Here is a 27,870-nt window from a genome sequence, read left to right on the forward strand (position 1 = left end):
TAAGCAGGATTCATAACTTTGCATGATCAGAAGAAGTAGTTTTATTCGTGTACAAAACATCAATTCTCCAACAGAAAATGGAATGCTAGCAAAGACTTTGACTAAGTTTCATTAAAAAATTATTGAGAAAATGATTTTGTAAATTTTTTGTAACATTTTTAACATAATCAAGATAAACTATAATAAATTCATACCTCTACTGAAAATCATACCACAACTGCATAGGGGAGATGGAGTAAAACAGAATTAAGTGCAAACAATTTTGAAATTAAAAAAAAAGTATATATCAAATTTAAATAACTACTTGTATGGATTTGTTTTGACAAATTTGATAATTTCTTCCAGTAAACTTTAATATACTGCAAAAAATAATTTGTGTTAAAAATAATGAGGTAACATGACAGAGTTATAGGTAATATGGAACACACTCTGTTCTGCTCTAAATTCTGTTTTATGAATCTTAGGTTCACAGAGAATTAATTGTAGTATCAACTACACAGGCTATATATGCCATAAATTTCATTTATTTACCAAGTCATGAGAGCAACATTTAAAATACTACTTGTACAGATCATGTTAATAATTGTTATTTTTGTATGGTAACTTCAATTGACAAAGATATTTAAAAAAATATTTTTGCAACATCCAAACATTCCATCAGCAAGGAAAACCAATTCCAAAAGAGTCCAGCAAGGAAGAACCTCAGAAAATTTATATTGATGAACCGCAAACTTTATATGACATATTATAACAAAAATGGAATTGAATAACCTTATAAGAGGTTTTAGGTACAAGTCTGGCAAGTGGTGTTTGTATATCTCTAAACCAATTTTCAACCTGTAGTGACTTTTAAGAGGTCTTAAGGGCAGATGTTCTAAGTATTATTCTTCCTATATAAATGTGATAATTGTGTAAAAAATTTTAAATATACCAAAAAACTGGTTGCAATTCCAGAGAGTAACAAAGTAGCAGCCAGAGAGAAATAAAGTAGCAGCTAGAGAGTAATAAAGTAGAGTGTGTAATAAGTTTTTTTAATCTTTATTACACATTTAGGGATTAATGAAAAACCTTGTGAAAGTAATGGACAAGAAAAAAGCTTTTATCACCTGCTGAACATTTTTATGGTAAAAGCCAAGCATAGGAATTCCAGCAGGACAGAGCAACAGCTGATAAGACATTGTCAATCCACAAATGGTTCAAAGAACACCAAACTGAGACCTTACCATGGCATGCTAGGTTTCCAGATCTGATCTTTATTGAAAACAAATGTTTTCAATAAGAATCAGATTTTCAATAAGGTCATATATGGATGCAAAAAAAGTGCTAATCAAAATAACATCTGTGGAGCATCTTAAACAAGAATTGGAGAGTTTGATCTGAAATTCCAAAAGAATTCTGTATGAAGTTAATCAAATCAATGCCAAAATGTGTTAGAGCTTGTTATGTTGTCAAAGATGGCTACTTCAAATACTAATTTCTATAGAAAGCTACTTCAGATACTGATATCTATAAGGATATGGAGTTTTTTTAGTGCTTTATTTTTAGTTTTTTTATGCTTTAAATTTGTTTTTATTTTTGTGTTGTTTCTAGTAAATTAGTGTTTTTATCAGAAATAAAAAGATAAAAACAATATACTAAATCACTTTTGTATTTTTATGGAAAACATAACTTATCTAAAAAAAAAATTTTTACTTCAGCTATAAATATGTGCAAGTTTTGGCACAATTGACTTTCCATTTTTATGAAAACTTGTCAAAAAATTGATATACTTGAATTCAGCATGTAAGATTAATAATGGAAAAGTTTATTTCTGAAACTTTTTGAAAATAAGTTTTAATAATATATCAAAGTAGTATAGTTTAGGTATAATTAATTCTCAAAAAGTTTCAAAAATATTCATAAAGCACACAAGAACAAAATTAACTTCAAATGTTTATGCATAGACATTTATCATATTATCAACCTCTTCATCATGTCTTCAGCATTGCTGTTATCTTTTTTGCCAGCATGGATAGCATTTTCTAGCACTAAATAGAAAACTTATTTTAGCAATTATAAAGGTTGGAAGATTTATACTACAGAAGATTTCTGTGAAAAATATATAGTGTAAGCCTTTTAAAAATGAACAATAAATCATGTCAACAAAAGTAAATTAAACAGAATTTAAAACAGTATAAAAAGTGTCTGTGTATGTAATAAAAATGTTTCACAAACTGGTCATTAATAATTTTATATAAACATTGATCATTGACTATTGAAAAAACTGAGTAGAAATTAAGTAAACAACATTTTATAGTAATGGCAGTGACATGGATGACTAATCAAAACATAGGACATATTACCAGTTATTGCGGTACTTTTTTCTGCTAAAAGTTTGTTCAGCTCATTGTTTGCAACCATCAATTGCTCATCCAACTATAAAAAAAAAAAGGGGCTATAATATTTGATGGTGTTTCAGTGTTTGAACTTGCTTTTGGACAGTTTAAACCATATTGGAAAACACAGTGTCTGAACAAATAACATTTTAACATTTTTTTATTAAATAATTGAAGAACCTTAGTCAATTCTTATGTTAAAAAAAATGTTTGTGGATAAACAATTTTACAGTTGAAAAATGTTTCAAAAAGTTTCCAAGTATTATTAAACATAATAAATAAAACAACCAAAAATTATTTCTGTTATCAACAGGATTGAAAAATAACTTACAATTTTTTAAGAAAAACTGCAAATTTAATGATTTTTCTGGCTAAACTTTGTTTGCCTAGTTGTAAATTATTTACTTCTAGCAACAGTTTAAAAATCATCATATTTTTATATTGACAAAAAACATATTTACTGATAAAGGAAAGCTTAGTAAAAGCTCCACATTGTTTTTCTAATGCATCAATGCCTGTTGTTTTTAAGTTATATAATGCAGCAGATACAAAAACAATTATTATGATGATGTTGGGTGGATGGAGAGAACTACAGTATTTGGAACATCAGAATAGGTTAGGTGATAAACATTAAGAATAATTTAAATGGTAAATTTAAAAAACCTGTACTAGTTAGATTTTTTAAAAAATTCATAGTTAGTAGTTTGACTCTGTGTTGACCTACTTTTATTGATTTGTCATACTTATTCAGACTTTTTGAGCAACCAGCTAATTGAGGAAATGGGTAGTTTCTGTTTGTCCAAAACCATTTGGTCAATTTTTTTTAATGAATTATCTGGGCGCCTGTTGATTAACAAGTTGGCATCAACTTATGCTAGGTTATTTTGGTTACTGAAGTAGAACTAACTGGCAATCATTTATGTGAATTTCTAAATATCATTGATGTAAGAAAACTATACAGGATTCTAAATCAAACAATATAGAGGCATGTTTTAATTTTTTAAAAACCTACTCTGTTATATGCAGTAGATTGGTTTGAAGCTCAAAGGCGCTACCTGCCTTTGTAAGTGAATACTCTGACAATAGTAGCTAACACTCTAAATGAATGATTACTGATCAGCACAAATGTTAATTTCCATGGAATGACATGGACCTTTTACATTTCTTAAAGTTTTAACATTAATTCATAAAAGGGGTTCCATAGTGCGCTACATTTGCAATTCAAGTATTTAGGGCGAAATTCATTTGGGGTTTCTGCCTTCATTCAGCAAGAAACCTGCAGTTTAACACTGCATAAATGATAACCAGATTGGTGTACCTATAATTAAATGTATAATAAAATATGTACTTTGGTATATAATTTTGATAGCTCACTAACTGTATGACAACTGATAATTTTAACTAACTATTTGTATCAAACAAGACTATAATTGAAATTTTTTTATTGATGATAGCCATGTGAAATTATGCCAGTTGCAAAAACTGAGTCAAGTAAAGTATGGTTAGTTTCTCAAAAATGGATACATATACCCTTACTTTCAAGATAATTAATCATTACAAACAACATTATCTTAGTCATCAAATAGAACTCAAAGTTAAAGAATTGTAGAACTTAGATACTAATACTGAAATAATTTCTTTTATATTTTTCATTTTTCATTTTCTTTACTCAAGCCAAAATTCTTTTTTATCTTTCTCTGGTGTTGTTGGAAGAAGGGTTACTTTTGATTGTTTCAACCTTAGTATAAAAAAAGTCTGAAATACCACAGAAAGATTAACAAAGAACCTTACCCCATAGCTAAATACTATGGTACTAGTTTTTAATTTTAATTCTTTTAGATTTTAGTTATTTTTAAATTTAATTATGTAATACAAAGTTAGTTAAAGTGTTTACACTTATTAGTTTTAACATTTTACAATCAGCAATATTTATTAAAAGCTTTCAAAAACTTTTTAATAAATGTTATTTTGTAGAAAAATATAAAAAACGCTAACCATACAGCAACTATACATTTTTTTGGTTAAAAACATTGTTTTTTTTAATAAATACATTTTATATTGTTTTATGTGATAAACTATCAGATAAATATATTTTTTTTGTTTGCTGACAAAATACACTTAGTATAAGGGATTTAAAATAACATGAAGAACTTTAGAATATAAAATACTAAGAAGACAGAATAAAAAACTGTTCGAGCTAACCAATTGCAACTGATTGCACACTTCTTCTTTTGAACTTGTGAAGTTTTCCTTCATGCTGCCAATATCAGCCAGAGTTAAATTTCTAAGATTTATTTATAGACATGTAGAAATAAATTTAAAAAGAATAAATAATAGTTAAGATATAGTATTGTGTAGAAATAGCTGAGATATCATAATTGGTATCATGAGTATCATTGTGTTTAATAGAAATATATAAGAAAAAGTTTTGTAAAAAAAAAATAATAATTTACAGTTTTATTTATAACACTGGACAACACAAATTTTGGTAGCTAAGGTTTAGTAGTTTAGTTAATTTTGGTTTTCTGATTTTTAAATGACTACCAGTTTTACCTATCATGTCAAGCTTTTATTCATGACCATTTTATGCATGGTATAAATAAATTGATTAGTCAAGATAGTTGATTAAGTAATATTGCTCAATAGCATGATGTTTGAGGATAGAAAGTCTGAAAACGAGTAGTATAACCATTCCAATGTTTATTCTTAGGTCAGCTATCCCAAAATACAGGAAATATGGATACTTTGTATAACCTCCTTGTTGACCCATGAAGTTACCCATTTTCACATGCACATAGGATTTTTTACTACAGAATTTTAGATGAAATTAACTCTTCTTTTAAAATTTTCCAAAGATTACATACTAAGTTACTGTAATTTTATATGATTAAGGATGATTTCAATTTTCTAATTCAACAACTCAAATCAACACTAAAACTTACATTAGAAGGAAAAAAAGGTAAGTTTTAATTGCCATCATTATAAAGAACCCTATCACTTTTATGGCAGACTATTCTTTTATCAAATTTGGAATTAAAAACGATTGAAAAAAAAAAAAAACCTTGCTGATTGTAAACACATAATTTCTTGAACTCTTTTTTCAAAATCATTGTTTTGTTGTAGTTTATCAGCATAAAGTTTCTCGCAGTTTTCTTGGAGTAACTCAATTAACTATTAAAAAATAGTAGAATATAATATGTAATAATGATAAAAATAAGTGTTACTTTTACTTATCATGCCAAAATTGGTAACAACAGATTTTTCCTACAGATTTAGAAAACACTTATTATTAAAATAATTTTATCCTGCATTTCTTTTGTCTTTAATTTCAGTTTCCTTTGATGATTGTAGCTGTCGTGTATCTTCCACTTCACTAAATGGAAACTGAAACACATTAATGCTGAAATGTAAATACTGTTTGTTTTTCTTAACCCTTATAGCTAACTCTTTTTGTCTATATTTATCTTTGGTTTTTTTTTTAAAAAATAAAATGTTTATATTTATCTTTGGCTTTTTTTTTTAAAAAATAATTTTTTTTTAACTAATTTTTTTTACATATATTGGATATAGATACATTAGAGTTTTTTCAAAATATTAATTTCCCTAATTAATCTTTGATGAACCTTTGCCTTTATTTTAGTTTTTGGTGCTATTTCCCTTTGATCATAAAAACGCTTCCTGCAACCATATCATTTTGTATAAGATACTTCTTTCTTAATACTTCTAATTTAATTCTCATTTCTCATTGATTTAAATATACATATCTCTTGGTAGTAAGCATTCAAAATCAGCAGTAAAACTGAGTGAAAACTGGCTTTGCAGTGAAGACAAAGAACTTTACAGAAAAAAACTGAGTAGGAGGATATGAGTGGGATACACAACTGAGAAAGTGGCTTCCATAGTAATGATATATCCTTCAAAAGGGCCAGGAAGCCTATCAGAAAAGTCAACTAGCCAAGTGTAAGAGTTCAGCACTTGTACTAATACTGAAGAACACAAGAGCAGCACAGATTCTGATGTTGCAGAAGAGTCTTCCCTCTGAAGAAAAAGTATCAAACAACAAAATCTACCATGTTGTTGTCAAAAGTGTCCTTGTCAACAAGAAAATCATCAAATGTTCTTCAAAACTTAGCCAATGAAGGTTTAGATGTGCCCACACCATCACATTTGGGAATTAGTCATCAAATGATCAAGGATGCTGACAAAGATGGAAGAGTTTCACAGCATTTGTAAAACTGACAAATATCTTAACAGCAAGTTTATAAATAGTAATTCAGTAATTTAAAATCTTTTTAAAAAGTTACTGCACATTATGTTGACAATTTTTGAAATAGATGAGTTGTAAACAGCCAAACATTCTTATGATGATTCTGTTTATTACAACACCTTGTTAGGTGTGGGAGTTTTTTTCCCAATTAAACAAAATGAAAGTCATTTAACACCAAAGGCTTTTAAATTTGAAAAATGACATAAAACTAATATACATATATGTATATATGCAATATCAAATTATCAAACAATAATATATCAACTTATCAAATAATAATTAATTATCCATACTAATATCAATACAAATAATAATATATTAATATAATAAATTATCAAATTAATAAACAATAATATATAAATGTAATATAATGTGTGTGTTGTGATTGTGTGTGTATGTGTGAGTATGTGTGTGCATGTGTGTGTGTATATATATGCAAAATTATTAAATTTCCTATTTACTTCTTCTTTTGATAGTTTAACATGCTCTGCTCTTCAATTTTCTTTGAAGTTTCACTCTGCAGAAAAAATCAGTTATATATGTAGCATCAAAAATATTTGAAAAAATAACTTACGATATTTTCCTTTTAAAACTAATTTTAAGCAATATTGTTTTAGTTTCCTTACAATTTAAGTCAAAATTAAGGTTAAAGCCAAATATGATGATTACCAATTCTACCATAAGCTTTTGTTTCTTGATAGTAAATTCTTGAAACTCAGCTTTTCGATCTTCTCCTAATTCTGTACAGGCATTTTTGAAACCTTTTGTCTAAAATACCAAAGGAGAGAAGAGTTTTTTTACAAGCATTCAATAAAAGCCACTATTATTAGAAAGGAACAAGTTTACCTTTTCACAAACATTCTGAAGCTCTTCAACAGTTTCGTTCAGTTTAATTTGCAGGCTTAAAGTTAACATTTACATTAATATTAGAAAATACTTAATTTTTGCAAATAAATATAATTTCTTTTAAAAAGAAATAAACAAAAACCAAAGTGAAATTTAAAGCCATTTAAGATTTTAAAGTTTACAAAACATTTATTTACAAGGTCATAGAAAATAGACAAGCAAAGTATAACAGTAGTACAAAAAAAAAAAAAAAAAACAACCTAGCTTTCACAGATAATGTTTCATTGAGGAGATCTAAAACCTGGTCATAATGCTTTTTTATTTTCTGTTCCTTCACTCTGGTAACAAAACAAATTATTTCATTCAAAAAATATTGTAAAAATGACTCAACTATTAAAATCAATATTATTTTGGAAGTTCAAAGCACTCAATCCCAAGTAGCAAACATTATTGGCATAATACTGTCCATTATTTCAAAGTAGATTGAGTCAATGTTATTCTCTATATCAAGCATACATTGAAAAAGCTAGTTTTTGACATTATTTATATATTGTATTCGTTTTAGATTAATATTGATTTTATATCTATTCTATGGATCCTATATTCAACTTCATAATAAAGTAATATTGGTTGTATATTATAACTAATACTGGATCAATAATCCCTCAAGTACTGACATTACACTGTATGTGGTTTAGGTATAATTGGTTGTGTAATAATGGTTTAATCTAGATATACTATAACTTTTGCACAACAATAGTGATAATGACAAAAAATAATGCAAAAATACAAAGGAAGTAGTCAAACATTTATGTTAAAAAGATAATGAGTAATGATATAAATTACATAGCAGATCTATGTTGCAACACTAGAGAAGTCTTTGTTATCACTTTGTTTAAAATCTAAGCAAACCCTAGTTCTATAAATTAACGCCCTTGTTTCTTTTGTTAACACTCTGTGTTCCCTTGTTTCTTTTGCCAACACACTGAATTCTTTTATCATGAACCCTGACAAAGATGCATTCTGTTGTTATAATCTGAGTTTCCTTAGAAACCAATCTAGCTTTTTCTAGCTGACAGTCTAAGGTTTATCATCAGGCATTACTTATCCTCATTTTAACTGAGTTTATAGCTTGACTACTTATCATTACTAATAACAACACAACCATTAAGTGTTGGAACACAGATCTACTTCTTTGTATGGCCTTAGTCTAAGTACTGATGGCAAACCAGGGTATTTAGCTTAATGAGAAATCTTTTGCTAAATTGAGCTGTTTTCATCAAACAAAAAAAGCAATCAATAACATTATATATGCAATATCAAATTATCAAACAATAATATATCAATTTATGAAATAATAAATTATCTATATTAACATTAACACAAACAATAATATTTTGATATAATAAATTATCAAATTAATAAACAATAATATATAAATGTAATATAATGTGTGTGTGTATGCATATATGTATATTAGTTTTATGTCATTTTTCAAATTTAAAAGCCTTTGGTGGTAAATGACTTTCATTTTATTTAATTGGGAAAAAAACTCCCACACCTAACAAGGTGTTGTAATAAACAGAATCATCATAAGAATGTTTGGCTGTTTACAACTCATCTATTTCAAAAATTGTCAACATAGTGTGCAGTAACTTTTCAAAAAGATTTTAAATTACTGAATTACTATTTGCAAACTTGTTCTGATTCTCAATGCAAATGATCTTGCACTATTTAAAAATGAATTCATCACAAATATAATAAAAATTGTCTAAATAAATAATAAATTTGGAACATTGTGTAAATTCTAAAGTAAATTGTGCTTATATTATAATAATATGTTTTAAATTTGTTTACCCATTACAAATTAATGCATGAGGTTCATTCATTAAAACAAGCATAAAAACATGCACAACTTATCTGGTATTACTACATCCTTTACATCTTAGCACTATAATAAAGTTTAGTTAATCAAGCAAACTGCTTAGTAAACTGACATTCACAAGTAAGTATATATGTATACAGTGAGCAAAAAAATTAATCATGCACCATAGTAAAAACTTTTTAATACTGAATTTAAACTAAATTAAGTTAAAATTTATGATTTTTATATTAAATAATTAAAATTTATATATAAATTTATCGAAAAAAGAACTAAAAAATTACAAAATAATAATATAAGTTATGAAAAATTACAAAAGAAATAAAAAATCAAAAAACCAAGGCAAAAAAATTAAACATGCATAATATAAAAAATTAAATTAAATTAAAAATAAAGAAAATTAATACAAAATTAATAACGCATAGGTCCACCATTTGATTTGATGACGGCTAAACAACGTCTACACATTGAATTTACCAAGTTTCTGGTAATATCTTACCCGATTTCCGACCAAAAACTCGAAATTAAGTTTTCAGATCGGCTTTCTTCGAAATATGCCGATCTTTTAATATTTTCTCAACGTGATCCCAAAGATGCTCGATTGGGTTTAAGTCTGGTGATTGAGCAACCCATTCGAGCATTTTGAACCCTGAAACTTTTAAATATTCGACGACCGAACGAGCCGTATGCTTAGGATAATTGTCGTGTTGAAAGATAAAATTATCTTTCAACCCGACAATTTCTGCAGATGAACTTAAATTATCTTGCAGAATTGATTTATATAAATATTGATGCATTCTCTGATCAATAAACGCCAATTTCCTGACTCCGCTCGCTGCCATACATCCCCAGACCATAATATTACCGCCACCGTGTTTAACTGTGGCATTCAAACACTTCAATTGAAGCTCTTCTCCTGGCTTCCTCCATATCTTTACAGCTCCATCAGAGCCAAAAAAATTGAATTTCGACACGTCAAACCTAATGACTAAGTCCCAGAACTCTTGTGGCTTATCCACATACTTTTTTGCCCATTTGAGCCGCTTCTTTCTATTGATTGGGCTTATATACGGCTTGTTGCGTGGTGTTCGTCCATGTAAATTCGCTTCATGCAAGCGATTTCTAATTGTTTGCAGTGTGAGAGACAATCCAAAACTCTCCTCCAACTCTTTTGCTGCTGCTGTTGTTGTAGATCTTGGATTAATTTTGAATCTTTTGATCAAAGATTGATCTTGACGCGCCATAATCTTTCGTTTGCGTCCTCTTCCAGGTTGATTTTTGAGGTTTCCAACTTTTTTAAACTTTTCCTCGATGGATTGAACAGTTGCAGGCGATATACATAGCGTTTTAGCTATTGATCTTTGGCTTTGGCCATCTTGCCATAACGCAATTACTTGTGCACGAAGTCCGATCGAATGAGAGGTGTAGCTTCTTTTAGATTTTATATTTTCAATGCTGGTCAATGCTGGAAAGTTTATTAATATAAATATATAATTTAAATTAATATAAATAAATAATATAATTAAATATATTATAATTTTTGATACTTACCATTCGAATTTTCTTGTTGCATGATTAATTTTTTTGTCAGGAATTTTCAATAATGTTAGTTCTTTATTTTTTTAAATATAACAAATTCAAATTTTTTATTTTCAAACATATGATTTTTAATGTATTTTTTAAGCGCTATCTTTTGGTGAAATTAGTTTTTCAAAAAAGTTTATACTTTTTGAGAAAAATGCATTTTTATTAACTTCTATTGGCTGCATGATTAATTTTTTTGCTCACTGTATATACAAAATAGAAATAGAAATAAAACCATTTATACTAATTGCATACATATATAAAAAGAGATGTATGATTTTTTAGATTACAGACAACGGTGATGACTGAGACTATACTTTTCTCTTCCTTATTGCGTTTTGCAACTTTTTAATTTGTATGCATTTGAAGAAAAATTTGTGTATAATTCATGTATTACACAATATTTTAAGTCATTATGTATATTATCAGTATGGGTCATTCCAGCTCAATTCAATTTATGCTTGGCACCATGCCATCTCAGATTTTGCTGATTTTTGGAATACAAGCTTGAATTAATAAAAGGAAACTTCACTCCAAATTTTAGTGTCTGACTCCTTACGGTTTCAGAGATATTGATACTTGGTTCCAATCTCTTTTTTAACTATTTTTTTCAGCGCCATTTATTTGTTTGACTCATTGCACGACACAATTAGCTTTAACTTATGAAATACTTGTTTAATAGTGGTAAAAATTTCTACCTAACTATTTTTTAGGGTGAGGAACTCAAAAATCATGGGTAAAATACACAAAAATTTAAGCTTCTATATGAAAATTCAATTTCAAAATGGTGTAACACTTTTCGTAAGTTTTTTGATGCCCCGTACAAAAAAATGTTTATCTCCAGATGCTTAAAAGATAAAATTCTGAAATTTTTTCCTAATGTTCTATATGTAACAAACTCCATAATACAAAAAAACTGCAGGGTTTTTTTTTTTTTAAATCAGATTTATTTTTATTCAAAGTTTTATAAAAAAATTAGGAAAAAATTGTTATTTTATAATGAAAAAAAATTATTTGCATTTATTTTTTGCATTTTTTTAAAAGATTTTTAGAATCTTGCTGTCTCAGGTGCAGTTCTAACATATAAACTTGTTTGCATTTCACATCTAAGATCATTATGTTTAATAGCTAAAGGATTTTCTATTTTCAAATCTTCAAACAATAATTATTTTAAAATTGTTTCTTACAGAACTAAAAAATATGAATGATAAAGAAATATGTTCAATTGGAATAACAAATAAAGAAATTTGTAACAAACAAACATATGTAAAATCCCATGATATCAAGAAAGTTTCAAGTCTTAATGATGTTGAAAAAGACTTGATAATTAGTCGTTCTGGCATTCAATATGATGAAAATGCAACGGTTTGCCTACACCATGAATATGTTTATTTAAAACGTTATTCGGCAATCCACATAACTTGCTGTGATCCATTTAATTCACACAAAGGAAAAAGAAGAAAAGGTATTATTACTTAATCATGAAACGTTTTGAAAACTTTATTGTAATTTTATATAAATTATATATATTTTTACAAAATATTTACTGAAGCAGTAGTTATCACTTATGTTTTTAGGAGGATGTAAAGAAATTAATATGCAACTTGCTAGGAAATTGAAAAATATTGGTATTAATGTTATTCCTGGAGAAAAGATATGTCCTTCATGTATGATTAAATTTATGTCATTTAAGGATGATGGACAAATGGAACCAACTTGTAGCCAGGTTTATGAAGATGAAGATAATGATCCTAATATAAACGAGTTGCTAAAAAAAAATCTTAATTCTTCTTTGACGATTATGAACATAAGTCCTCTCAAAATGCATGCAGTAAATAGTCACTCTAGAGTTGCTCTTGGCAAAAAAAAATTGTTACATGTTCAAAAAACAGTAAAGTTAGGCATTGCAAGGACTTTAAATATAGATCCTGAAGAGTTAAGCCAAGAAGATTCCTTCAATAAATTATCTAAGGAAGTCGAAGGTAAAGCAAATGACATGGATATACTTATTAGAAAAATCAAAGAAAAAATGTTAATTTCCAATCGTAATCAGAAAATTTAACTACTAACACTGGTTCCAATTTCTTGGTCACACAAAGATATAGAAAAAGAATTTGTTACTAATTACATGGTGCAGATATCACGCAAATTGCTGCAGAAAAATGGTATTTTATCTTTTCCTGAAAAAAAAAAAGGAAAGAAAACACCTCAAGAATCAGTAGATAAAATTATTGAATTTTATTGTAATGATGAAAATAGCAGACTAATGTCTGGTAAAAAAGATTTTGTTAGTATAGCTCGAAGATCTCACATGCAAAAACGTTTGATTCTCTCAAATCTAAAAGAGCTATATGCAAAGTTTAAAACCTGTTATCCAGATATAAAGACTTGTTTTTCTAACTTTTGCTCACATCGTCCAAAATGGTGCATTACAGTAGGAGCATCTGGTACGCATACAGTATGTGTGTGCACCTACCATCAAAATGTTAAGTTAATGATTAGTGCAGTTGAATTATCAAAGGATTATCACGAACTTATTGATATGCTTGTTTGTAGTAGGGTTAACAAGAATTGCATGATACATCGTTGCCCTATGTGCCCAGAAGATTCTGCATTAGTACATTATCTTGAAAATGAGTTATACTCTCAAGACGATATTGATGAAGATGATGATTATTGTATAGATTATAAACAATGGAAAACAACAGACCGATCTGAGCTATTAAGTCTAACAGAAACGACAAGTAGCTTTATTAATATTTTGAAAAATAAGTTACAAAAACTTACTGTTCATTCTTACATTGCAAAAAGTCAAGCTGCTTCTTTAAGAAAGTTAAAAAATGAGTTAAGTAGTACTGAGGTTGTTGTCCTTTTAGATTTCTCAGAAAATTATGAGTTTGTTGTACAAGACGAAATACAAAGTTTTCACTGGAACAAAATTCAAGCAACATTGCATCCAACAGTAATTTATTATAAAGAAAATAATGTCCTCAAATGTGATTCATTATGTTTCATCTCAGATGATTTACTGCATGATGTAGATATGGTTTATCATGTGATGAAGCTAGCAATTGAAAATATTAAAAGCAATATTTCTCATCAAATAGAAACTGTCCATTACTTTTCAGATGGGTGTGTTGGCCAGTACAAAAACTGCAAACACTTCATAAATATATGCCACCATGAACAAGATTTTGGTATGAAATGTACATGGTCTTTCTTTGCAACAAGTCACGGTAAATCACCCTGTGATGGTATTGGCGGGACTGTAAAAAGACTAACTTCAATTGCTAGCCTTCATCGAACAACAACAAATCATATTCTTACAGCATCTGCAATGTTTAATTTTTGCCAAAACGAAATCAAAGGAATTAATTTTTATTACATATCTAAGGAGTCAAACACAATAATTCGAAGTGAAATGGAGCAAAGATATGCAACTGCAAAAACATTACCAGGCACTCGCACCTATCACAATTTTGTTCCAATAAGTAACACAAAAATTGGAACTAAAATTGTTTCTGAACAATTGGAGTATTCATTTGTTTTTAATTTTCAAACTGATGAAATTATTAAAGAATTCTTGTCTAATATAAGCATTGGCGCGTTTGTATGTTTGATATATGATAACAATCCATGGATCGGACTAGTTGAGGAAACTGATGTTGAAAATAAAGACTTTCTAGTTAGATTCATGCATCCATGTTACCCTTCAAGGTCATATTATTGGCCTTCTAGAGATGATGTGTGCTGGGTTCCATCAACAAACTTATTGTTAATGATTAATATTCCAACAACTGTTACAGGAAGACAATACAAAATCAGTGAAATAGATCACCAGAGCATTGAAGATAGCTGGGCAAACTTTAAACCAGAGAACTAATTTGTTATCTTTCAAAGATTTTTTATTTTTATTAAATGTGGAAGATTGTCAATTCTTATTGCCTATTAGTTTTAGTTTTTCTCATTGCAATTTAATTATTTTCATGGTTTTAGTGTAATTTTGAAATTTTTTGGGTTTATTATTATAAGACTTTGAATGCAAATAAATCTGATTTAAAAAAAAAAACCCTTGCAGTTTTTTTGTATTATGGAGTTTGTTACATATAGAACATTAGGAAAAAATTTCAGAATTTCATCTTTTAGACATCTGGAGATAAACATTTTTTTGTACGGGGCATCAAAAAACTTACGAAAAGTGTTACACCATTTTGAAATTGAATTTTCATATAGAAGCTTAAATTTTTGTGTATTTTACCCATGATTTTTGAGTTCCTCACCCTAAAAAATAGTTAGATAGAAATTTTTACCACTATTAAACAAGTATTTTATAAGTTAAAGCTAATTGTGTCATGCAATAAGCCTAAAAAATAAATGGCGCTGAAAAAAATAGTCAAAAAAGAGACTGGGACCAAGTATCAGTATCTCTGAAACCGTAAGGAGTCAGACACTAAAATTTGGAGTGAAGTTTCCTTTTATTAATTCAAGCTTGTATTCCAAAAATCAGCAAAATCTAAGATGGTATGGTGCGGAATTATTTTTTTTTTAGTTGATTTGACATGGAATGACCCGTATACAAGTACTAAAAAACACATTAGATCACATTTACCTCACAAATTGCATATATAGCAAAACATATATAAAGTAACACTAATGAAAAAATTTACTTATATGCATACCATTAAACGGTGTTTTAACTTAATGTCATTAACATGTTAGCTGTTAATCAAGCTATTTTTTAGAGTTAAGTCATAAATTAAAGAAACTATATTCAAAATCATAAAAATAATGTCAGTCTATTAGCCTAATTACTTTTTAATAGTATGAAACAAAGGAAAAGAAATGCAAATTTTTTTTCTTTAAAACATTTCCCAATAATTTCAGAGAAACTAAAAATATTAATGTTCTACAAAACTTTAAACAAATTTGAGTCACAAAGTTATTCATAAAATAAGCTGTTGAATTACTTTCTTTCCATGAATGAATAATTCTGAATTTTCTTACTGATAAAAATATTAACTGTACCACATGATTATCATTCATTAAAGCATAACTATCTTTTAAGACTGGCAGAGCCTTCCCAAAAAGGTTCCTTACACAGATGCATTTTTTTTTGCTAATGTTTTGAAATTGAAAATAAGTTAACAGTTGGACTTTGGCAAACTTTCTGTCTTTCCTGTCTAAAGTGTTCTTTTGTTTAAAAAAATTTTCAAATGAGAATGCATTACATGAATTCTCAGCAACAGTATCCAAAAATACAATTTTTCTTTCTACATGAGTTCCTTTCATTATGCAGCATTCTGAACTATAATATCCAGTGTAAGTTTTAATGCACTTGACAAATGCAAATCACTTATCTGATAGCAATATATTTTGCAATTCTTAAACAAGATGTTCCAATAAATTTTGCATTGATTTTGGTTTACCAACTCCTTAAAACTTTCCAATATAAAAAAATTTCTTAATAAATCAATTAACAACAACAGCACACAAAGTTGTTAATTGTGTACAATAGGGTGACACAAAGTTAGTACAAACAATAAATAAATTACCACAGCACATTTTTTGAATGTGGTCATTTGAAATCAATTTTTAAACAACTTAATTATAGCATGCCTTTTGTGGTTTGTACTTTCATTGAAAATTTTGGTTTCTTTTATGTTTATCTACATCAGCAAACAATTTATATTAATTACATTTCCCAAAAAAATGTTAGAAAGAAAAAAGAGGAAAAAGAAAGCTTTTTTAGCTACAACAATTTAGCTAGCGGTTGCAGGTCTACATACACATTTAACTGACCTTTAGGCTACCGGCCAACTACCATCTAATTGTAGTATTTTTTGGTATTACTTGGATAGAACATAACTGGAGGTAAAAGATTCAAGTTATCAAATCAAATCTTTCATGTTCTTGGGAACAAGATAATATTATTTGTAAAAGAAAGAAGCTTTGTGATTCACATACAGAAAGGTACTGGCTACTCCAACAAATTGTAAGTATTTGATTATTTTTATTTTACCTATAACAAAATGAAAAAAAAACAGTTTCTCTGATAGGAACTTAGTACACCTAAAAAAATAAAAACTCCCAATCAAATGTAATTTGTTTTTTATATAAAAGTATTTATAAAAAAAAAGTGGGGTTCAGTGTTAAAGATCCAACCCTTTACATTACTAGTGCTTATTTATAACAAACTATCATCTAAAGACTACTAAAGTTAATTGTAGACTCTGTCAGAAGATGTTATAGGTTTCTAGCAGAAAGAGGCCAGAAACATAATGATTTTATTGATTAATTGGCTGATAAGATGTTTCTTACAAAATGGTAAAATCATAAAGCATATTGAGTAGGATACTTGATAGACAACTACTGCAAACAAATTTTTGAAGAAATTTAAAAGGAAAATTTTGAAGCCCTGCTAAGAAGTTGCTGAAAAAGTTTCACCAGTTCTGAGTTTCATTCAAAAGTTTATGTTGAAGATGCTGTAGAAAACTTCAAAGAATTTCATCAGCAAAACCTTGTTGTGGACAATCATCTTCTGCAAACACAATTTATTTAAAGGCAAAATATTTTTTAACCTATCCAGGTATTTAGCAATAATATAAAAAATATTAGTCTTTCTATAAACATGTTTCTTTTTTCAATTATAATGGGATTATGAAAATGGTAACACACTTTTAAGCATAATCGAACCCATTTTGTGCAGGGTGTTGCACCAAAACTGAGACTCTCTTAAACATGAACACATTTATTTCTATTTTGAAAAAATGGAAATAGAAAACTTACTAGAATTTTAGAAATAATATTTTTTGATGCCTAAGCAACTTTAAACTTCAATATAGCTGCCATCATTCTTGATCATATTCTCAAGCTGCGCCTGGAAAGCTGTCCAGGGACTGAGTCCTTTTTCCATACATACTCAACATTTTTGCAACTGGCATCAATCCATGCATGCTTTGGAAATGGCACTTGGGTACTGAGCAAATCCAGGACTTTTTTTCTTTTTTCTAATTGCATCTTGAAGCTTGGCTGAAACTTTTTTTAGTTAATACTGTTTTGATTCAAAATTGTTTGAAAAAGCTGCCATAAAAAAAAAATACAGGAAATTTAAATTTATTTTTGTAAAAAATAACAACAAATAGGAGTCTAAGTGATCCTTACCTGAAATCATTTCTAGGTTTATATTTATTGAGAAACTATTAATATTTGCAACTCCTGGGTTATCAAAAACATTATAGAAGCAATCCCCCTGCTATTATTTTCTCTTGAGATAAAAGATTAGAAGAGTTAACTAAGAAGGAAAGTTGGCTAATCTTTATACTTACTGAAGACTATTAACTTTTTTTTCTCCTAAAATAAGATAACAAGTTACTTATAAATGTAATTTAACATATCAAAATTAACTCAACATTTGAAAAATTAAGTTTTGCATTTAACCACAATGGTTTTTGATCTTCCAAAATTTTGGACTTTTAACTATCACCCTAGTGTATAAGCATCTTTAGAAACATTTATGCTACTTTCTCAAAACAATTTTTACAACTCATTTAATGTTTTATACTTAATATGGGGTGTCACAATCATAACCTAGAATTGATTCTGTTTCTTCAGTACTAACAATATACACTTTTGCATTTAAACCATTTGGAAAATCCTCCAAGTTACTTCAAAAACTAATTCAAAAACTGTAATTAGGTAATCAAGTCTACTATAATATAAGGAAGTCCAGGGCTAGTTAGCTACAGATTTAGTTTTTGAGTTCTGTGCATTCCTGGGTGAACTTTTTTGAAGATATCAAACTGCAGTTCAAAAGAATATGAATTTGGCAAGCATCTTCAAGTGTCAAAGATTATAAAAAAAAATTAGTGGCTTAAAAAGGGCCTCCAAAAAAAATATGTGCCAACTTACCCCGGCCTGGGGTAAACTGTCTAACTCTCAGGGTTAGTTGGCACACCATACAAAAAGAGACAAGTTTAGCAACATTAAGTATCTATTTCAAGTGCATCTTTTAACTTTTTTTGACCTTAACTTTTATTGCCCTTAAGTTGATCAAATATTTTTTCCTTCTATAAAAATAGCATCAATAGCATTTTTTGTAAAGTTTTTAGAATTAACAGGCCTGTCTACTTTTTTTTCATAATTTTGCATGTCTTTAACTTAAATTTAGTGAATTTACAACCAATACAAAAAATTGTAAGTTGGCACATTTTGCCAATTAGCCCTGCAATCATTGTGGCAACTAACCCCAAAAGCTTTTTGCTCACAAAATGGCCTAGAAAATCCCAAAAAACGTGAAGCATTGAGAGACACAAAATGTTTCAGCAATTTGAGTTTACTTGTAGCTAATGCTATTGCTTTTTAAAATTGAAAAAGTAATATTGTCACAAAAGTTACAAAATTTGTAAAAAAAACTCAAAAATCACAAAAACTTCTATGCACATGCGCTTGTAGGCCTGATACTACACTGAAAGATGAATTAGTTAAGTAGGAAGGTTCCATGTGAATTTAGGAAATTTCCAAAGTTAAATGCAGTGTGTCAACTTACCCCTGTAGTCAACAAGCCCCAGTCTCCTCTAACAAATAGAACAAAAATAATAACAATAAAAATCAATACTCACACAATATTAAATTAACATTGATATAAGAATATTACATTTCAGTCGAATGTAAGATTGGTCCATGAGAACAAAATTGAAAAATAATGCAAATGTCAGCCAATATTAGCCAATATTTCAACACATAGTAATTATTGTGCCTATATTGCTTCTTACTTGGGATATTATAACTTCGGCCTCCTAAACTTAAAAACTTAACAAAAAGCTAAAATGTATTACCCAAGCAATCTATTTTCATTTCTGATCTGCTCTAAATAAGGCTTCAAGTGAGCAACTCTTTCTTCAATTAACTTTAATTGATCCTTGGATATAAAGGTTATTTGTTTTAAACTTTAAGCTTTATTTTTTACTTTTCAATTTTCTTTAAAGCAAAAAACAATTTACTTAACAGAAAATGTTCCAAAAAATCTGTTTTGTTAATTGAGCACAAAAATCTATTTCAAGTGTTAGCTTAATTAAAAGTATAATTTATAAATAAAAAAAAGTTAATTAGAATTAGTTAAAAAGATTAACCAACCTTTAATTGGTTGATTGTTGCAGTATTTGAGAGATAAGCAGATAAAATAGCATCTAAATTGATTGTTTAAATTAGCAGAATCATAATGGACAACTAGCTCTGTAAATAATAGTCTTTACCAGAATAACTTTTTATAAGAACTTAGTAGTCAAATTGAATACTTTGTTATTTGACTGTTGTGCAGCTTACAATTATATTAACTATTAATATTTTTGTCTAATATTGCATATTAAAAGTAGTTGTTAACTTTAAATTTGCCAGCCTCTCTGATAAAATGCTTATGCACCATGTTGAAATTTCATAAAAATTAAAATAATACAAGCTATAATAAAATTAATTACAATATTTTGCACTAAGTAAATGATAGTTAACTAAATAATCCATAAGTGTTAAGTTATTTTCCTATAACATGTTAGTTTAGAAAAAAGCAAACCATATTTCTCTCTCTTTAAATCTCTTGGAAATACCATAACTTTATGGCGCAAAATACTTGATACAATTGTTTCTGCTTCTACTGCTTCCTGCAACTGCAATCTTTCAGATTCCTAAATATGCATTAGTTTACAAAAAAAATTAAATTTATATCTAAAAAAAATTTTTGTATGTATGTATGTATGTATGTATGTATGTATGTATGTATGTATGTATGTATGTATGTATGTATGTATGTATGTATGTATGTATGTATGTATGTATGTATGTATGTACACTGCCGCTCATGGAAGTTAGGACAAAATATATTTTTTCAAAAGAACAATATTAAAATGTAATAGCGTTAAAAAATTATTAACTTACATTAGTAAAACTTATGTTTATATAAAAATAAATCAAGTTAAATAAAATTTGCATAAAAAAATTCTAAATTAAGTTATTATAATGTAAATACATTAAGATAACATAAATTGTGCACGCAAGTAAAAGTCAGTGAAAAAGCAAAAATATCTTAAATTAATAAACAGAGAACCCAGAAACATATTAAATTCACGTATGAACCTGTATTTTACATTATCGATTCAAATCTTTTAAGCTTGTCATTTAACAAGTATTTCTATTGTTTACTGTGTATTTATATGCAGATATTTTGTGCATTTTGTGGTAGTGTTTTAAAAATTTTAAGTGCAGAAGTTCAAAGGTATAATTAAATTTTTTTTTTAGTGTAAATTCAAAATATTGAAAAAAATATGCCTAAAGGTAAGCCAATAAGTGTAGAAAAAAGGGTAGCAATACTCACTTTGCTTCAAGAAGACTATACAGTTAGAAAAATAGCTGAAAAACTAAATCTGAGTAAATCAACACTTACCTATACAATTCATCGATATCGAGAATCTGGAAGTTTGGAAGACAGAAATCGTCTAGGTCCTTCTCGCATAACAACAAAAACTGATGACTGTCGTATAAAAGTTATCAGTAAATGTAATCGAATGTTAACTGCTCCACAAATAACAGCTATTTTCAACTGTGATCGAGAAAAAAAAGTTTCTGTCAGTACAATCAAACGAAGGTTGCAAAAAGCTAATTTGCGTGGTCGTATTGCTATCCGAAAACCATATCTACGAAAATGTAATCGACAGAAGAGATTCCATTTGGGCACAGTTCCACAAAAATCGGATGATGGATGAATGGAAACAAGTACTTGGACCGATGAGTCAAAATTTGAAGTTTTCGGAAATAAGCGAAGAGTTTATGTCAGATGATCTGCCGAAGAAAAAATGCTAACTCAATGTCTGGTTCTAACAGTAAAACATGGTGAAGGCTCTGTGATAGTTTGGGGTTGTTTCTCTCTAGATGGAGTGGGAGATTTGCGTAAAATCGATGGAATAATGAGAAAAGAACATTATAGAGATATCCTGGAAACAAGTGAGAGCCCTTCGGGACTTCGATTAATCGAAGATAATTTTATTCTGATGCATGTTAATGACCCTAAACATACTGCATTATTATGTCAAAATTATTTAGAATCAAAAAAAGCTGAAAATGTATTACGTGTAATGACCTGGCCTCCCCAAAGCCCAGACCTCAACCCCATTGAGTTACAATGGGATGAACTGGATAGAAAAATTAGAACTGTATGTCCAACATCAAAATCTCATTTATGGAACATTATAGAACAGGAATGGATTAATATTTAGAAAGAAACAATTAGAAAATTAATTGAAAGAATGCCGAGATTAGTTAAAGCAGTTATTAAATCAAAGGGCGGTTTTTTTGACGAAAAGAAAATTTAATTATTATAATGGTTTTTGTAAATTTTTATTACATAAAACTGACTAATAATATATTTTATATTTAAAATGTATAAAAAATATAATTTTTATAATATAAATCAAAAATTCTATAACGTAATTACATACTAATATTGCTTTTTTGAAAAAATCTCCATTGTCCTAACATCCGTGAGCGGCAGTGTATGTATGTATGTATGTATGTATGTATGTATGTATGTATGTATGTATGCATGTATGCATGTATGCATGTATGCATGTATGCATGTATGCATGTATGCATGTATGCATGTATGCATGTATGCATGTATGATGTATGTATGTATGTATGTATATATGTATGTATGTATGTATGTATGTATGTATGTATGTATGTATGTATGTATGTATGTATGTATGTATGTATGTATGTATGTATGTATGTATGTATGTATGTATGTATGTATGTATGTATCTATCTATCTATCTATGTATATAGTATGTATGTATGTATGTGACTCAAAAATACTTAATAATTTCATAATACAGTTTAAAATGTGAAACAAACCAAAGACTTTAACAAGTCAACAACTTCTTTTATATTGCTTGCACTAAGAGCACTAATCATATCTCTATCATCAAAAAAAGCAGAGATCTTCTTTACTAAAATAGAGCAGTAAAAAACATAGTATAACATTATTTCACATTTATCATAAATAAAAAATTACTTAATAGATAAATAAAAAAATAGCGAAAGTTAATTACACAACTCTGAGATTTTCCAATTTTTTTTTTAATTATCAAAAATGAAATGCCCCATTTGTTAATCAATTTCACATGCTGATTTCAAATATAACAATTATACTTACTCTAGTTTTTATGCCAATAGAAAGTTTATGTTTTCTAACTTTAGGTAACAAGTAAATAATATACAAAAACTTAATACATATTATGGCAGTTCTAAGTTGACAAGTTTTGAAAACATAAAAAGAACCAGTCTTTATAGGTTCCTTTGATGTGAGAAATCATCTATATGAAACATTTTAGGAATAATTGTACATTTGAAAGTTGCACATAGATAATAGAGTTCTACTATTTTCCTATCATATTATTATTCCTTAGTAATATCAACTCATTCTTATTTTTACATTAGTGTTAAAGTTTTTTTTTTTAAACAAAAATAACTGAGTGTTATAAATTATTAAACTATTCTTATTATCAATGATAACAAAGTATTAACTCATTGTTATCCAATTATTTGCGAAACAAGTGTAACTGAAACTGACATTCATCACATGTCATAAGCTGATCATATTTTTGAATTATACACACACCTAAATATATCAATACTTCGCACCAATCTTATAGCTGACTGTTAGCCTACTTGATCCTTTCACATACTAGGGTCTTCATATAGGAACTTCTGATCCAATTTTAGTTTTATAAAAATAGAGCCATATGTTCCTAGAACCAAAGTCAGTCAAGTTCTTGTTGGCAGCCATCCTTCTGTGGATGTTTAAAGGGCTCTTCATCTCTATCTTTGCTGAGTGAGACTACCTTTGTCTCTTCATGTCACCTGAGTATTTCTTGGAAAAGAAAGTCAAAACCACTAACTCCTGCGATAGATACCACAGATGACTAGACAATTTGTTAAAATGATTTGGTTTATTTTCTGTGGTAATAGTTTCAGCTATTGGAATTTTTATATTTAATAAGAGTTCAACACGAATTCAAAAATAGAGTTAGCAAATGTTCAAGTTATAAAGAGTTCAATTAATCAGGATTTTACTGTATTGGGACATCTATTTTGAACTCAGCTATCAGTTTGTCTGCAATTCTATGCACTGTATTTTTTTTGCTCATGATGAATAAAGGACCTATTAATATTCAGTTCTTCAATTATTTTTCCAAGTGCTCTTGACATTTTTGTGAGCACATACACTTCATTTCTGTCAGAAACTTTTTATCGATAAAGGACCATTGTGAGTGCAGCACTGATTATGTTTCTTGCTGTTCAATTTTATCAATTACTGCAATTGATACCTCCCTAATTGACAACTTTTTCTCTTTGTGAAGAGTTGGTAGTTCAAACCCTTCGTCATCATCCTGATGCCCCAGGAGAAACCCACAAGTCTTCTGAGACATTTTAAAAATATACTTTCTGTGAACTTGAAAAGAAAAATATATTATTTGTTTATTATGTATACATTTTGAAAAATAGTTAAGGCAAAATTATATTTAGTTTAAATAACTAATCTAAAACACTGAAGCATTCCTTAGAGTTTTTTTTTTTTTTTTTAGAATTAAAAATATTAAAAAAAACTAGAAAAGGGCTCATTTTCATCAAAAACATTTATCAGATATACAAAAAATTGTAAAACTCATTTAATTCCACATGTATACAAGTCAGTAAAGAAAGCTAAACTGAACTCTAGGAACATCTGGTAGTGTAAGGTTTTCCTTCTAAACCACTAAAATAACAAACAAGTTTAAAGTATTCAAAAGTTTATATCCCTTCTGCATCTTTTCATTTGTATTCAAGGAAAAGATTTCTCTTACAATTGTCTACCAGTAGTCTGAAGCATTAAACTTTTTTTTTTTAAATAGAAACGTTTTTATAACTAACTAGTACTAAAAACCCAAAATCTCAAGAAGTTATTGTACTAAGTTACTTTTTGATAAGAAACTTATTTTATTAAGAGTTCAAGGAATGTTTGTGTTCTGTTCAGAGACATATCTGAGGATTATATTGCATTGAATGATATTGATGGAATTTAAACAATTTTAGTTGACTAACTGTAAAACATTTTAACTTACTTATTAACATGTTTTCAAATTGCATTTTACTTACTTTTTCTGTCTTTTGATAATCTGAAAGTTAAAAAACTCTTCAGAAGCTTTTAATACTATTGTTGTAAAAAAGAACCCTTAAATTAAGAAACTTTCTAGTACTAGCCCATTAGCCCATTTGATTGGTTTCATATTAAAAAAAAAAAAAACATGTAATGAGCCCTATTTATGTAAATATCTTTTTTTCAAAGCTACAACATCTTGCCAAAAGCAACCCCATCATCATCACTTAATGTAAGGAAATTCAGATAATAAAATGAATTTTTTAGGACTCGTTATAACCAAGACTATTTTACAACTTTATCAAACAGAAGCAAAAAAACAACTAGTAAAACTTACATAACACATCTAGACCTCGGTCTTTTGACTTTTTTGGCAAACTTTTGTATCTTGTGGTAATATTCTCATGAAATGGGATTAAAATATGTACCGCTGGAATAATTGTTTTTGAGTTTGTTTTCATTTTCAGTTAAATAAGCTCTGAAAAAAAAAACTTCATTAAAACTATCATCATATTGGTATCTAGAGCATACTATTAACACTTTAATGTTACTGCTGATTAGAAAACAAAAAATGAGCTTCTCACCAATTTGGTATGAATGTATTAGAATATTCTGGAAAAAAAAATATTAGAATATATATATATATATATATATATATATATATATATATATATATATATATATATATATATATATATATATATATATATATATAGAATGTGTATATATTAGATTATTCTGAATAAAAAACATACATGGATTATCTACTGGTTATAAATGACAAAAAAAAAAAGTAGTTTTACTAAATTTGAGGGTTGAAAGACCCTTGGAAGTGGTAGATGTAAAAACTAAACAACTAAATACTGCATAATTTTATTGATTTTTCAATTAAAGTAGACATTACCTCAACATTTACTTTTTCATAAATGTAGTTTTAGCTTTTTTTAAGAGAAAGTAAGAAAAAAAAAGAAAGCTTAGGAAGGAAGTGTTGAAACAAGAGAATACTATGGTGGAAAACCAAAGAAGACCACTCTATCTGTAATATTATTTCTTTAAATCAGTTAAGGTTTAAGTCAACTAAGTTTAAGACTTTGTGACACATATAAGACACAACTTTGGTGCAAGTACTATCTAAGAAGACTATAGCACCAAGACTGATATGCAAGGTCAAAAGTATGGTTCCTATATACATGAGACTGTACTGGAGGCCAAGAACTTCTTAGGAAATGTGACTATCTAGAATACCTTTTTAAGAACAACCACCTGCTTGCTATGCTAGTTTTATCGCAGACAGGATATATTCATTGATGCTTCAACTTACTAACAAAAAACAACCTTGATGACAGAGGTAGAAAATATTAAGAAAGTGGCATCTTATGTTGCTATTTTATACGTTCCTTTGTTTCTTAAGACATCAATCATAGAATAGATTCTCAAGACATCAATCATAGAATAGACCCCATCTTATTACTTTAAGGCTATTAAAATTGCTGAAAGTAGCAAAAATACAATGAAATATTATATAGAAGTCGTAATAACTTTTTTCTTAGACACCCATGGTACTTGGCAGAAGTTCTCACTGTGTCAAATGCAGATGAGATATGTTTATATATATATATATATATATATATATATATATATATATATATATATATATATATATATATATATATATATATATATATAAACACACACACACACACACACACACACACACACACACACACACACACACACACACATTTATATGGATGTGTGTGTGAGTAAAGGATTGTGGTGTTTAAATATAAGATTGCAAAAAAAAGTTTTCCTCAAATCACGTGTTAACATTTACGCAAGTTGTCATGGCAATTGATTTTTAAAAGGAAGTATAATTTAGAGATTATATTTATAAAGAACGAAAATTTAGGAGAAAAAATTTGGTTTCAGTTCTCAAAAGAATGTTGTGTCGAGGACATTACGGAAAAGCGATATAAAAAGGAACAGATTAGGGGCCAATATTATAAAACAGTTTACGGTCGTAATACATTTCCAAGCTAGCTTAAGCTTACAATTGTACAATTGTAGGTACAATTGTAGGTACAAAAAGTTACGTAAAATATAAAAGTTAAAAAAATTTTTAAAATAAAAACTATAGATTTTGACTTCTTTCAAAGTTCTTATTTTGTAAAAATCTATAATTTTCATATTCTAAATAGCTTCGGAATGTGATACGACCGTATACTGTTTTATTACAAAACATTTTAGCCAGTTTTTACTACGCAAAACATTATTAGAAGTTTTATACCTTAAAAATTTAAAAGGACGTGCTGAGAACCCAAAATTGATTTTTGTGCTAGGTAACTAGATCATTGATAGAGTTAGGTTTTTAACTTCTGGGATCTGCTTTTATAACACCACTTCAATATCAAAGCGCTCTATTCTAGCAGCATAACTGAGAATCGAGTTATAGTTTGTTATCTTTTTCTTCACAAAATGGTGTAAGAGACGGGGAAATTAAAATCTTAACTTTGATGTTAAATTTATTATCTGACACCTTAGTTAAGACTACTCTGGATAAGAGATATATTTTGTTATATTGAGTTGCAACCACCAACAAATTTTATCTGAGAACACATATTTTAAAAAATGCTGTTTGGACATCAAAAAAACCATTAATGCTTTTGGCATTTTACAACATATTCGAAAGATATTTATATATATATTTTTATAATATATTCTACAGTTCTGA

General features: G+C 28.0%; 3 protein-coding genes across 12 annotated transcripts in view; 2 read left to right on the forward strand and 1 right to left on the reverse strand.

Annotated features, from left to right (window-relative positions):
* Positions 1-25,753, reverse strand: part of LOC145182986 (uncharacterized) — a 30,082-nt gene extending 4,329 nt beyond the window's left edge. For 4 of the 10 annotated variants that reach the window (XR_016452148.1, XR_016452149.1, XR_016452150.1 and 1 more), the window contains exons 1-15: positions 25,724-25,753; positions 25,477-25,617; positions 22,856-22,950; positions 20,520-20,631; positions 20,087-20,139; positions 19,789-19,871; positions 7,749-7,826; positions 7,489-7,543; positions 7,312-7,410; positions 7,104-7,159; positions 5,685-5,748; positions 5,437-5,546; positions 4,578-4,659; positions 2,343-2,415; positions 1,964-2,027 (exon numbers count right to left, since the gene is read on the reverse strand). Coding sequence is in view for 6 of the 10 variants with exons in the window: in XM_090086242.1 (XP_089942368.1) it covers positions 1,964-2,027; positions 2,343-2,415; positions 4,578-4,659; positions 5,437-5,546; positions 5,685-5,748; positions 7,104-7,159; positions 7,312-7,410; positions 7,489-7,543; positions 7,749-7,826; positions 19,789-19,871; positions 20,087-20,139; positions 20,520-20,631; positions 22,856-22,950; positions 25,477-25,600 (1,148 nt within the window). In the remaining 4 variants the exon portion in view is untranslated. Of the gene's footprint in view, positions 1-1,963; positions 2,028-2,342; positions 2,416-4,577; positions 4,660-5,436; positions 5,547-5,684; positions 5,749-7,103; positions 7,160-7,311; positions 7,411-7,488; positions 7,544-7,748; positions 7,827-11,209; positions 11,410-17,740; positions 18,035-19,788; positions 19,872-20,086; positions 20,140-20,519; positions 20,632-22,855; positions 22,951-23,052; positions 23,119-25,476; positions 25,618-25,723 lie in introns of those variants that run through there. The other 6 variants (XR_016452151.1, XM_090086244.1, XM_090086243.1 and 3 more) reach the window with 5 other exon arrangements.
* On the forward strand, positions 11,961-13,147 carry LOC149889798 (uncharacterized). Its single transcript, XM_090086256.1, has 2 exons — positions 11,961-12,419; positions 12,532-13,147. The coding sequence occupies exons 1-2, from the start codon at positions 12,155-12,157 to the stop codon at positions 13,014-13,016; spliced, it is 750 nt and encodes a 249-aa protein (XP_089942382.1). The 5' UTR covers positions 11,961-12,154; the 3' UTR covers positions 13,017-13,147.
* Positions 13,221-14,837, forward strand: LOC149889799 (uncharacterized). Its single transcript, XM_090086255.1, has one exon. It carries the CDS (start codon positions 13,221-13,223, stop codon positions 14,835-14,837), a length of 1,617 nt encoding a protein of 538 aa, XP_089942381.1.
* Positions 25,754-27,870: the final 2,117 nt, after the last annotated feature.

This window comes from Hydra viridissima, unplaced genomic scaffold (genome assembly GCF_058129835.1).
Source record: "Hydra viridissima isolate aposymbiotic clone 2 unplaced genomic scaffold, HvirCarnegie_v1 scaffold_4, whole genome shotgun sequence".
Lineage (NCBI taxonomy): Eukaryota > Metazoa > Cnidaria > Hydrozoa > Anthoathecata > Hydridae > Hydra > Hydra viridissima.

Bases quoted from the DNA above. Each gene is read 5' to 3' on its own strand.
- LOC149889798 (XM_090086256.1), top strand. From the start codon at position 12,155: ATGAATGATAAAGAAATATGTTCAATTGGAATAACAAATAAAGAAATT. The intron at 12,420-12,531 runs GTATTATTACTT...TTATGTTTTTAG, and splicing joins CAAAGGAAAAAGAAGAAAAG to GAGGATGTAAAGAAATTAAT.
- LOC149889799 (XM_090086255.1), top strand. From the start codon at position 13,221: ATGTCTGGTAAAAAAGATTTTGTTAGTATAGCTCGAAGATCTCACATG.